General features: G+C 42.6%; 1 protein-coding gene across 1 annotated transcript in view; it reads right to left on the bottom strand.

Annotated features, from left to right (window-relative positions):
* RfC38 (replication factor C subunit RfC38) overlaps window positions 1–14,222 on the bottom strand; it is a 59,750-nt gene that overhangs the window by 22,982 nt on the left and 22,546 nt on the right. The window contains exons 3-4 of the mRNA XM_080283458.1: window positions 12,176–12,341; window positions 512–711 (exon numbers count right to left, since the gene is read on the bottom strand). Coding sequence (XP_080139584.1) covers window positions 512–711; window positions 12,176–12,341 — 366 coding nt within the window. The remainder of the gene's footprint in view (window positions 1–511; window positions 712–12,175; window positions 12,342–14,222) is intronic.

The following is a 14,222-nucleotide window of genomic DNA, read 5'->3' as shown; positions in this document are numbered from 1 at the left end:
AAAAAAAGAAAAAAAAAAAAAAAGAATGAAATACTAAAATGACCCCCTTTGGGTTAACAGACATCTGTGGCTGGCCTACTGGAGTCCAGAATATTTAAGTCAAAGGAGATCAACTTGTGCCCTTGCCTGACAGTAAAATCCCAGGTAACCTCTTGGATTTGAACCAAGAGGTGGCTGGTCTGAATGAAAGAGACAATTGGTTAGAATGCATGAGGTGGCTAATGTTAATCAAAGAGGTGACTGGTTTGAATTAATAAATGTCTTGTTTGTATCCATGAGGATACTGATTTGAATAAAAGAGTACACTGATTTGCAAAATGTGACTGATTTGCATCCAAGTGGTGACCACTTTAAATCCAAGTGATTATTGATTTGAATCAAGAGGTGGCTGATTTGAATCAAAAGTGTAACTGGTTTCAATCTAAGAGGTAACTGGTTTGAATCAAGAAGTGACTAGAGTTTTTAAATCATGTATAATGGTGTTGAGTACATGGGTTAAAAACACACTCACCTGCAACACCTGAGATATTGTGTCAACAGAAGGTGCCGGGACCCGCACCCCCAGACAACGACTGCGAATGGCTGGGATGACCTTGGAGGTAGAGTTGGCACACAGGAACAGGCGGCAAGTGGCCATGTACTTCTCCATGGTGCGGCGAAGGGCATGTTGTGCATCTTTTGTGAGTTTATCCACCTCGGTCAGCACCACCACTAAGGATACAAGGATTTAAAATTTATTTATTTATTTAGGAACCTGAGGCTACAACTACTACAGTAGACCCTCTCTATAAAGAACTTTGGCAGGACAGATTTTGGATTTATCAAACACCTCAGACCCCACCAATCTTTGGTGCATCACATGGCCCTTTTGAACGCCTCTGAGCCCACTCAACTGTTTTTTTACTATATCAAACAACAAGTCATTAAATGGGATGCATTACAAGGACCTCCTGAACTGCAACCCATGCACAGGGTGATTCAGATTACAATTGCCAAGGTTGGTAGCAGTTTCTCCCATCTTCTTGGGTTTGGTTGGAAATACAGTAAAATGTCAATATAACGGCCTTCAACAGACCGGAATTCGCTTTTAACAGACTCAAGGAGTTGCTGGACTGGATTCCTATATATCGGAAAAAGTCTGATAAAGCCAGAAGCAGTCCGGACTCCCTGATGACTTCAGCTATGTTCACCAAGATCTATCTATCTATTGCCAGACGCCATAATCCCATACGGGGTGGCCATTTGACTCTGAGTTATTTGTTTTACAGGGAGGGGCACTAACCCTCCACCAACCCACCTGACACGTAGGGAGCACGTATGGTTTGGTTATATGGTTACCACCCAGCGTTGTAATTGGTTTCTTGGCTTACAGGAAACCATTTGGCTTGTCACTCAAAGCCACCTGTAACGGAAAGAAAAGCATTAAGTAGTGACATGAAAGATGGGAGAAATAGGAAGAGAGGAGGGCAGGCACAGAAAAAGAATGATAAAGGCTAAGGAAGAAGTAGGCAGCATTACATCAAGTGAGTGGATGATGGTCGCCACCACCTACCACTATAAGGTAAATAAAAGACATGTTTATCAGTGTACAGTATAGTATTATTATATATATTACACCATTTGATTAATGTAGTAAAGTTATAACATAGTACAGTACAGTAATGGCAGTCAAAAGTTTAAAAACCATTCATGCGATCTGGACTAATGTCTGATATATCGGAAAAAGTCCGGATTAGCAGGGGGAAGTCCGGATGTCGCGTTTATCAGAATTTCGCACTTCTCGGAATGGTTTGGGCCCCAATTAGTCCGTCATAGTGAGGTCTTACTGTATGTGGGCAGGAATAGGTGACTTGGGCTATTTTGGGACTGCTTCTCATAGGCCTGGGCAGGACCAGAGTCTGTGGACACCTTGTATTGCATGTGATCTGCGTCAGTCTTGCCAAGTCCTTTGTTGTGTCCAGACAAACGCATGCACATTTCACCTCTCGACATTGAAAGTGTTTTCTTCATTGTGATGTGAAAAATGGCTTCTAGTTAGGAATCTGCCAGCACCTCCTCTTCTGGGGAGTCAAAGAGGTGGAAAATTACCAATGTGGAGAAAATAGAGGTGATTGAGGCCCATGAGAGAGGCATGAAAACGACCAAGATCATTTACAAATATGATCTTAAGAAGACACACCTTCATGATATTCTGAAGGCTTAAGATAAAACAAAAGGAAGTAATGAAGAAAATGGAAAGGAGGAGGAAGGGGAAAGGCATGTTTAGGACCAGGAAGCTGCCAAACAAGTAGGTGGACAAAGCTATGTATAAGTGGTACATGGAGGAGCAGGTTGAGGGTGTCCCAGTGTGTGGCCTGGACATCCAACACAGCACAAAGGCTTGCTGCATACCCTGGAAGTGAAGATTACAAGTGTAGTGATGGCTGGCTGTGAAGGCTTAGGAGGTGCCATGGCACTGTTAACAGGGCCATAACTGGGGAAACGCTGTGGAGCTGTTTGTTCAGTATCTTCAAAAGCTGATTGAGGAGGAGGGTCTGCATCTGTTTCAAATTTACAGCACAGACAAGGCTGGGCTCTTCTGGCATGCTCTTCCTCAAAACAATCAAGCTTCCAAAGATACTGGCAGCACTCCAGAGCACAAAACAATGAAGGAGTGACTCTCCATTCAGGCATGTGCCAATGCTGATGACTCTCATCACCGAGAGCAAGTCATAGCAAATGAACCAAGTCACTCAAGGACATCATGGCCAAGCTTCCTGTAGAATACCATGGGAACAAATCTGCCTGGTTTACCCACGAAGGACAGCTGTCCTTGCTCTGGCATAAAAGCCTAAGTAAGTACATAAATACTACTGCTACACAAGACTCACATGTGATGGGAATCAGTTACAGGCATGATAATTTCACAATGTTTTTGTTTAATGTGTACTTACCAACAAACAGTGCAGATAACAGAGAGGAGCAGATGATATGCCTAGGAAAAAAGGCTTCATTAATTTATCATGCACAGGAAAATAAATGTATGCATTATAGAGGACTTTAATGCTGCCCCTAACTCAAAATTCTTTAATGGCAGAAATCTGAAGAGCCAAGAACATTCCCTTGTTATAGCAGATGTCGCTATACTTCCTAAGGCTAGTTTCACACATGTTATCCAAGGGTATCTATCACAGACTTGGCTTGACCATGGTATCTTATTACCCTGTTTAATCAATGTAATGACAGGATGTAGTATCTTGTATGATGGTATATCTTCAGACCACTTTCCAATCACAACTGATTTCAATGTAGGTGCTCTACCAGTACTAAGACAGGCAATAGCATTTAACAATGAAAAGATTAAAGTGAACTTTCATGACCTGACAGAAAGACACGAATATGATCAGAGTTAGTGATGAAGCTTAGCACTATTTCCACAGATCCTGCCAGTGTATGTTGCTTCGACCACATATGTAACAATAACGAATGCCAAAATCTTACTGAAAGAATAAACAAAGCAATAACTGACTGTATGGTAGAAGGTGGAGAGGTATATGAGAGAGGGGGGTGTGAGTTGGGAGCAGGGCAGTGAAATGGCGGGGGACAGGGCGACTTGGAGGCGATTTGTTTGTGGCCACCCCAAACGGGATTGAGGCGTCTGGCAATAGATAGATAGATAGATGGTAGAAGCAGGCAGGGAAACTTCTGGTGCTACTGGGAAGAGATGGCAACAGATGTCTAGTTGAAATGAAATTGTGTAGGATGCACATACAGTACTACAGCAAGACAGACCTTTTTGGAGTAGTGCTCACATGGCAGTCCTCACCAAGGACCACTAGCTGAGTACATGCATGGCACTAGGGCCAGATTTAGGCTTTGTCTTAGGTGATGAGAGTACAAGAGCAACAACTGAGAGCTCAATCACTAGCTACTGACTTAGCGCTCACCATCCACTCACTCGATGTAGTGCTGCTTTCGGGTGTCTGCCCTTTCCTCTCCTCCATCCTTCTTTCCTGCCATCCTCTTCTGTCTTTCTTTACTTCATTCTTTCCTTGTCTTTCTGCCTGCGGGTGACTTTACATTCACTCTTCTGTCTTTCTTTCCTTCATTCTTTCCTCTTCCTTCTGCCTGTGGGTGACTCTACACAGAGTGACAAGCCAAATGGTTTCCTGTACACCAAGAAACCATTTACTATGGTGGGTGGTAACCATATAACCATATTTTGGCGCCTGGTGGTTTAGTGGGTAATTATTTCGCTCCAATCGGATTGAACCAGTGAAGGCTTATATCCAAGGGGTGGTTGGGGTTGAATGCTCATGTAATGCCACTCAGGGATGAGTGAGGTTGGTCACTGTCATCTTAAATGTCAGGACCAACTGCCTAGCCCCGGGCTCCTACGCTCCTCATGGGGCAATGCAGGATTGGATGATGGATGGATGGATGAATATCCAGTTATTTAGTATCATATTATTTTGAGTACATGGTGCGTAGTAATACAGTACATTCTTTGGTAATGAGCCACATGCCACCATGGACATGTATGAGACAGGTTCGTGGCTCAGGGCCCTGCCACAGCCCTCAGATGGCAGGCACCACCCTCCCTCACTGGTATCAGTATCGATCCAATTTTGTGGTATCAGTATCGGTATCAGTCAAAATTCTGGCACAGTATCGGTACAGCTCTACTTGCAACGGACTGAATTAACTCGTGTGCATTATGTTTTTGCAAGAAGAGAATTTGTTCACACCGTAAAAGCCCAAAAAGCAAGGTATTATCAAAATAAAGTTGATTCATGTGGTGACGGACAAAAAAACCTGTCTGCTGTTGTGAACAAATTGGTTGGTTGGAGGATTGTAATTGTTAAATCAACTTCTGTATCTGATGCCCAACTGGCTTCTGATTTTTATTCATTTTTTACAACTATGATATCTTGCATAAGAAATTATTTAGACAAGAGTTCTTCTAGTGAAGTGTACTCAGTTGACTTCCGGTCATAGTGCTTTCAACATTTCATCCACTGCATGTAAACACAGTCAAATACTACATTAGAGAACTTAACAAAACATTTTGCCCTCTCGATCTGTGTAACTTGTCACAACTGCCTGATGTGTATGAACACACAGCAGACTTTGTCTGCAACATAATAAATAGATGCTTCTTAGAAAGTAATTTCGCTCAGTCTGAGAAACGTGCTTTGCTTAGGCTGCTAATCAAGAAACCAGGCCTTGATGTCGAGAGCATGGCAAATTATCATCCTGTTTCTAACCTATCTTTCTTATCCAAGATTACTGAGTGAGCCATACTTGATCAACTCTTACCACTACTGGAGCATAACAGACTTGTTCCTGTTGTTCAGTAAGCATAAAGAAAATACCATTCAACTGAAATTGCATTACCAAGGACTCATAGTGACCTGCTGGCAAACACCTGTAATGGGATGTCCTCTCTCCAAATTCTGTTGCATCAGTCTTCAGCTTATGATACAACAGATCATAAACTATTGTTGGACGATCTGTATTTTTATGGTGTTCGTGACAGTGTTCTTTTGCTCCTTAAGTCGTATCTGTCGGACAGATCTGAGAGAGAAGTTACTGATTACGTTACCTCTGATTCTGCTCCCCTTCTGTTCAAAGTCCCTCAAGGATCAGTTTTGGGTCCAATTCCATTTACAATCTACACGAGTAGTTTATCGTCTTTACTTCATGCTCACGACGTGTCCCATCATTTTTATGTTGACGACACTCACCTCTATGTTAAGATGTCAGATATTAACGATACCAAAACAAGCTTGAATCTCTAATGTCTGATATTAAGTTTTGGATGGCCAAGAGGAAACTTAAGCTGAATGTTGGTAAAATTGAGATCATCATCAGAGGAAACAGAAGGGGTGATGACACTGGTAATGCCCTGGTACTGAACACTGGTGTGTCACAGCTTCATCTAACCAGTTCTTTTCAAAATCTGGGTTTACTTTAATTCAAAGTTAAATTACAAAGAACAGTCAGATAGATTATTTTCTGGTTAGGAGGGTCGATAGGAGGTTAGTGAGGGATGTTAAAGTTATAGGAAGTGAGGAGTGTGTGCAGCAGCACAAACTATTGATTTGTGATATGGTGCTTAAAGAACAAATGATGAAAAAGAGGACTTATGTACCTAGGAGGAAAATATGGAAGCTGAAAAACCAAGTAGTAAGAGATGCCTTCTACAGCGAGTTGAGGAGAGTAGTGGCTGAACAGGGAGCTGTAGACAGAGGCGTTAATGAACAGTACAGAGCCCTCAAGAACAATTTCTTGAGAGTTACTGATGTAACATGCGGCTGGAGAAGAGGACCACCAAGACATAAAGTAACTTGGTGGTGGGATGAGGGTGTAGAAGCTGCAATTAAGGAGAAAAGAAGGCTTTTCCGGGAATGGAAGAAGGGTGGTAGCAAAGAGGAATATTTGGCTGCCAAGCGTAGGGCTAGGAGAGAGGTATACAGGGCAAAGTCTGAGTCACAGAGACAATTACTTGATAACCTAAATCATGGGGAAAGGAAAAATATATTTAGGGTGGCAGGTCAGGTGAAGAGGGATAATCAGGCTATCATAGGTGAGCAGTGTGTGAAGAATGATGAAGGAAGGGTAGTGGTGAACAGTGAGGATATTAAAGATGCATGGAGAGAGCATTATAACCGGTTGTTGAATGAGGAGTTTGACTGGGACAGGGAAGGTTTGGAGCCAGCAGATCCAGTGTCTGGCCCTTGGCCTTTGATTGATACTGCTACTGTGAGTGAGGCAATAGGCAGGATGAGGGTGGGGATGGCAGCAGGTGTGTCTGGGTTGACTGCCGAAATGTTGAAGGCCTCAGGCGATATAGGGGTGAGTTTAGTCACTGACCTGATAAATAGGATTATTTATGAGTGTCTTGTCCCAGATGATTGGCTGAAGAGTGTAATTGTAAATGTGTATTAAGGGAAGGGTGATGCCCTGGAAAGAGGGAATTATAGAGGTATAAAGGTTTTAGATCAGATAATGAAGGTAATGGAGAGAGTTTTAGAAGGTATGATTAGAGAAAGAGTGAATATTGATGAGATGCAGTTTGGGTTTATGCCAGGTAGGGGGACCACTGATGCCATATTCATTGTTCGACAGCTTCAGGAAAAATATATTGGTAGGAGAAGGGATCTTTATTTTGTTTTTGTTGATTTGGAAAAGGCCTTTGACAGAGTCCCTAGAGAGGTGGTGAAGTGGGCAATGAGAAAGCTTGGCTTGGAGGAGTGGCTGGTTAGGGTGGTTATGGCCATGTATGTGGGTGCTCACACCCAGGTGAGAGTGAATGGAGATTTGAGTGATGAGTTTTCCGTGAATGTTGGTGTGCATCAGGGGTCAGTCTTGAGTCCCATGTTGTTTATCATGGTACTTGATGCCCTTTCACGTGACTTTAGAAACGGACTCCCGTGGGAGTTGTTGTATGCTGATGATTTGGTGTTGATTGCAGAGAATGAAAGGGAGGCGGAAGAAAGGTTTAGGAAGTGGAGAGATGGTATGGGGCAAAAGGGTTTAAGGGTAAATGCAGATAAAACAAAAGTGATGATATCTAGGGTTGGCGGCGGTACTGTCAAAGACGAGGGAGAGTGGCCATGTGCAGTTTGCCACAAGGGCGTGGGAAGTAATTCCATCTTGTGCGGTGTGTGTGATAAATGGGTGCATAAGAGATGTAGTGGTATCAGAGGTAGACTGCGAGATAATGCTGATTTTATGTGTACGGCGTGCCGGGGTGAGCAGGTGGAGATCGTCAGACGTGAAAGAATTGAACTTGCTGGTGAATCTCTTGAGTGTGTGGAAGAGTTTTGTTATTTAGGAGATATGTTGTGTGCTGGAGGTGGGGCTGGAGCTAGCTCTGTGGCTAGGGTGAGAAGTGGTTGGAAGAAGTTCAGGGAGCTCTTGCCTCTCCTGACATTGAGGGGGCTCTCCCTACGTGCTAAGGGGTCTTTGTATGCAGCGTGTGTTAGGAGTGTAATGCTGTATGGCAGTGAGACCTGGGCAGTGAAGGAGGAAGACATTCGCCGGCTCAGACGTACAGAAATGACAATGATTAGGTGGATGTGCAGTGCGTCCCTGCGTCCAAGGCCTGGAGGGGCTGGGTTTACAATGGAAGAGTTGAGAGGTAGGATGGGACTGGAGTGTATTGGTGTTGTGATGAGGAGAGGTAGATTGAGGTGGTTTGGACATGTGGAGAGGATGGGGGATGATAGTTGGGTGAGGAAGGTGAGAAGTGTTAATATTGGGGGTGGGGTTATGAGGGGTAGACCGAGAAAGACATGGGACGAGGTCATTAAGTGTGACCTTAGGGTTAAGGGACTGAACAGGGAGGCTGCAATGGATCGTGCAGCATGGAGAGCCGCCATTAGGTGACCATGGCCGACACATGCAAGCATGTTGGAGCCTTTAAAAACGAAACGATATTAATCAAGCTGTCAGAGGGTGTAAATTGCATTTCAGAAATCTGTACTCTGTGACTAATTCCAGAACAGATGTCGCCTCTTAACATTGGTCCATGCAGTGGTCTTGTCTCATGTTGATTATTGTAATGCACTGTAGACTGGTCTTCCAAATAATATACTAACAAAAGCTCAGTCTGTGTTGAACAGGGCAGCAAGGCCCTGAGAACTATGGCTACCCTGTTCCTAATTGAGCTGCATTAGCTACCAGTAAAGGCTAGAATTGAATATAAACTGTGTCTTATTACATTCAAGGTTCTTAAGTTTGATGAACCTAAGTGTCTTGCTGAACTGTTAAAACTCCCATCGGCACGTCCAGGTGTATTATTACATAGTGAAGATGATTCCTTGCGTCTTGACAAGCCTGGAGCCATTCACCAGTCACCTTTCTCTGATTGTTCTTTTGTGTATGGTGCCCCTAGATTATATAGCAGATTGCTACTGTCCATGCAACAACTCTCTTCTGCTGAATCCTTTAAAAGACAGCTGAAAACCTTTCTTTTTTCAAAATGGTGCAACCTGGAGAGAGGTACTATGATGGATGATTATAGGGTTTAATTATTGCCACTTTCATATTTTTTTACTGATGAAGTTTGTATTGTATATGTCACAATTCTTGTAAATGTAAAAATAATGTATAAGTGTGTCGAGCAGTAGTGAATTCCCCATGGAAGAACTGGCGTTTTTGAGAAACAAAAGATCAGATTATCCATCCATCCATCATCCAGTCTTATGTTGCCCCATGAAAAGTGTAGGAACCTGGGGCTAGGTAAGTTGGTCCTGACATTTAAGATGAGATTGACCAGCCTCACTCATCCACAAGTGGCATTACGTGAGCAATAAACCCCAACCATCCCTTGGATATAAACCTACACAGGCTTAATCCAATTGGAGCACCTTAATTACCCACTAAACCACCAGATTATTATTGTTATTATTATTATTACACTTAATCATCTCTGAATACACCTCATCAACCCCAGCTGCTTTCCTATTTTTCCCATTACAGTATTATCATTATTATTATTATTAACCCCAGCTGCTTTCCTATTTTTCCCATTACAGTATTATTATTATCATCATTCTCATCTTAAATGTCAGGACCAACTTGCCCAGCCCCGGGCTCCTACGCTCCTCGTGGGGCATCGTAGGATTGGATGATGGTTGGATGGACTGTTATTATTATTATTATTACTGACTCTGTCGGATATGTTTATGTGAAGCTACAGAATGTGGCGAATGTTTCTGGTGTATCAGATAAAGCCAGGATTCCAGGGACTTGAATGATGAGTGAATGGAGGTGTGGCCCACTGGATTGGGCAATTTTGGGCTGTCTGGACATTGGTACGCCTCACCCTGCCCTAAGGTGGGAAAGGAGGTCCGGATGATGATGATGATGGTGACTATTATTATTATTATTATTATTATTAATGACTGGTTCCACCACAGCCTTGACCCTTCCAAATGAGGGAGTACCAAAACAGGTACTACATCAATCCTAACAACATGAACATAGTGCTGCTGTTGGACAACACACTAACCCATCTTTCTTCCACCAAACTCTGCAGCAGGGATGGACAAATCAAGGCCTTGTTCCTGCCACCCAACACCACTGCCATGATCCAGACCATACATCAAGGAGTCACGGAGTGCCAAAAGCACGTCAGAAACCTCTACCTGCAACACTGCCTTGTCATGGCTGAGGATACGATGGACTAGGCTGACTATGAGGACACCAGAAGTAAGAAAATCCTGCAGAATTTTAAAAACTACACCATAAACGACACCATTTTCAACTGCACAGAAGCATGGAAGAAAGTGCCACTTGCTGCACTCAGGAGTGTATCTCCTCAAAACCTGCAAGACTCCAGCACCTCTGCATGATTTTAGGTCTAAGCTACTGAGGATGGCAAAATTGTTGGTAGCTGTACGGCAGGAGAACCTTGCTCAAGAGAAGCTGCAAGAGTGGCTGGATGGGAATGCTGGTATACCTGGCTACCATTACCATATGAAGTAGAGATTATGGCAGGTCTCCTGGAAGATAGGACAGCAGCAAAGGAGCACGATGAAGATAAGGAGGAGGAGGAGGCAGCTGGACCATCTCCAGCTGCAGGCATTAATGCTGTAGACACAATTATGACCACCACAGACAGAGCTGGAAGACCTCTTGCTCAACATTACGAAATGATGCAGCTCATCAGGCTGGAGTTCATGCAGCAACAGCAGCCAAGGAAAATCCACCTTACGATGTCCCTGTTATTCAAGCCCATGCCCTTCCCCCTGCCGAGGGGATCTGCACAGAGACAGAGACCTCCAATGTGTCTGTAGCATCAATCTCCTCATCCAGCCTCAACATAGTTTCAGGATCCAGCACTACAGCCTCCAGGACCTCAGGACTCCAAAGTCACCAGAAGTCACTTTTGACATGAGTGACAATGACTGACAGTTTACTCAGTGTACAGCCTACAAGATGAATGGCAGTGTAAGCAGTGTACAGTCACCTATATAGGTAGTGTACAATACATGATCTTCCTACCAGTTTTACTCCAACCTGGCCTGAAATTGCCATCTTCCTATTGCAACTGCTGAGTTGTAATAACAGATTACTGCATAGTAATGCAGTACCAGTCATGAAGTGCTATGACAAGGATGTGGAATAAATTGCAAAACGGCAAAATTACGGGCCAAGTTAGTGTAAAATGGACATACTTTTCATTTTTAGTACTAGAATATGACACTGTACGCATTCATTTTCAAACACGTGCTTGAATTCCCACCTGACGGAGGAGACCCTCAAATTTAACGAACTTTCGGTTCTATCGAACCTGGTTTCACCCAAATTAGTCCATTATAGTGAAGGTCTATAATACCTCGAAGACTATAACATACTGTATATAAAAATGACTGTCTGAGTTTACAGTACTGAATTATTCTTGGCCTACTATTCCTCTGTCTATCATAAACTTCATTTCCTATACAGTATTTACTAACTTTTTTTTACTATTCTCTACTCTTATACATTATTTCTGAGCAGCTGTATTATCCAACAACACACTTTCACTTTGATAAATTAGTCTTAACCCAAAACTTTATTCAGCCATATATATAATTCTTCCTGTGGTTGTATGACTGGGATGTGTGTGACCTATTTCAATGGGCTTGCTACTGATATTTCTCCAACTTTTGTACCTTCTCTTTCCATGCTCCTGGATCCCACTTCACTCCATCCTTAGGTAGGGTAAAAGGTCAGGATAATAATGACATTGTAAGCAGAAAGAATATTATAACCACTGTATGTCCCCTGCATGTAGTAAATGGTGGTTAAAAAGGGGTAGAGTGAGGATCTGCAAATGCTCTCTTCTTGTACTGTCAAAGGGATGTACAGGTATTATAATGGTTGAACCACCCAACATTTGCACTGAAAACCTCCTTATAGCTCCTTCAGTGCATAAGAACCTTTCTTCTCTAATTTATCTCAGTTCAGAGAATATCAAGTGGCCTTGCTTTGAATCACTCTCAAGTATGTTTACATGATATCAAGAAAGTTCCATATACCTGTACAACCTTTCTTACCCTGTACCAAAGAATAAAAAACACGTCACTCTACTACCCTACTAGGCTACTACTGACACCAAAATGTACTGTGATCATGGATAAGTTTCAGACTTTTTCTTTCATCTAATTAGCCATTCTTTACATCACTCCCAAGCACTGACCCTTGAACTGTCGTTGGCCAGTGGGGTCCAGCTGCTGGGCTGATGCAACTGTTTTGATAAGCTCTTGCACAACAACACGGTCATAGATTCCAACATCACTTGGGTTCATCTCAAGATGGTAGTTGCTGGCCAGTGTCACTATTTCCAGCTTCTTCTTAGATGGTGTCTGGAAAAAAAAGAAGAAAAAAAAAATTATGGGAAAGAATGGCAAAGAAGATAAAAGAGTTTCAGTACTGGTAGGCTACTGTCAATAGGAACTAAATGTCTAAATAATTTCCAAACAGTACCTTTACCCTCTGATGTATACTACAGTAATCCCTCGATTATCCGATGTCAAGGTAATGTCTCTGTCCTGGTAATGGACTTGCATCTCCTGGCTCCCATTCGTACATAGGCTAACTTTGAAACCCAGTGTAAAAGGCCACTACAATTCATCGTTCAACACTTGTTCCTGTTGTTTAATACTACTCTATCTGGTCAAGCAGACCTATAAACCGCAGCCAAGCAATTACCATGATCAAGAAGACCCATCAACCACAGACAAACAATCACTACAAGGCCATACCATAGTGACAGGAAAAACATGAAAAAAATGCCAACACAAGAGAAATGCAGTGGGCACACAAAATATAATGGTAAATTGGAATAAAATCATTGTAAAATAGAAGAATATTACGATACCATACAGTAAGCTAGAATAAAATCAATGTCAACACTCATGATTCCACCGTCCCCCATCAATCTTACCCAGGATCTCCCACTTCTAATGAGTCAGCATTACATCTTTTTTTCCCCTAGTGAAGTGGCCATTATCACACACTCAAGGAAATGGCATGCAAGGAATAGCAGGGACTGAAGCATGCAAGGAACAACCAAAAAACCACCACGTGTGCTGCCAAAACAAGGGTCTGGGAAGAGCTGTTCACTACACAAGCGGCATGCATGAACTGAGAGTGAGCAACAGGGGCATCTGGCGGACGTAGGGTAAACAAACCAGTCTGACATGGCGGCGCCACCTGACTATTTTTGCCCATCTAGGCAGAACTTTTTTGCGCGACCATAGTTTACAAACAGACGCAAGCATTTTGCCTGGACAGTGGGAAATAATGTATGAATAATGGTTTGGAACAGCCAGATCACAGCATCCAGGTAATGGACGGTCTAAGTAATGGCTGTCCTGATATTTGAGAGATTACTATATATTTACTGTGAGACCTCACCAAGATATAGGTACGATATGCCAAGAACCAGAAAGGCCAAATTGTCAGAATAATACAGTAATCACTCCAATATCCGGATCAATAGAGCCATCGGTAGGTTCGGATATTGGTTTTGTCCGGATATTGGGCCCCAGCTTATGGACTTGTACTTACGGACCCTAACACAGAGAAACACCTATACAACTCCCTCCGGACATGCATAGCACCTATTTAACACCCAAATCACACCAATAAGGCACATAAATGACTGAAATAAATGCAATAGACACATGAAATGTGGGTTTAGAAGTATGTTCATACATTAATAAACATTCTGGTACTTATGGACTCTAACCGAACCTAACCTAACCGAACTCTGAAAAACACATTCCTACTGCACATGCATGAGGTAAGTTTAGTATGGAAAGAAGTACAGTATGACACTTTCTGGTAAGTATAGTATGGGAAAAAATACAATATGAAACATTCTGGTAAATATAGTATGGAAAATAGTACAACATGAAACATTTTGGCTACTTACAGCAAGTCCCTGGCCACCTCGATGAATAACCGCCTCCTCTCGGACTCTGACAGTAAGAACGATTTCCTGAAGCACTTGCACTACACTCTTCCTGAAGTCTTGCACTGAACTTAGTCACTAACACACAGAAGTCCGTTCTTTTCACAGTGTTCACTTTAGTCCAAATAATGTTCCATTAAATTTAAGTGTTGCACATTAACTTTTCCCAAGTTTTTTTAAGTTTCCAAAGCCAAAACAAAGAAGGTTAGTTACGTTAAATTTCTTTTCTACTTAGTCTTTTCTCCCAACTTGAAAACCTTAACACAAC

The sequence above is a fragment of the Coenobita brevimanus genome, chromosome 97 (genome assembly GCF_032717465.1).
Source record: "Coenobita brevimanus isolate Jiangsu-jjx chromosome 97, ASM3271746v2, whole genome shotgun sequence".
Lineage (NCBI taxonomy): Eukaryota > Metazoa > Arthropoda > Malacostraca > Decapoda > Coenobitidae > Coenobita > Coenobita brevimanus.
The sequence above is the reverse complement of the archived record's forward strand: the minus strand, read 5'-3'. Positions and strand labels throughout refer to the sequence as shown.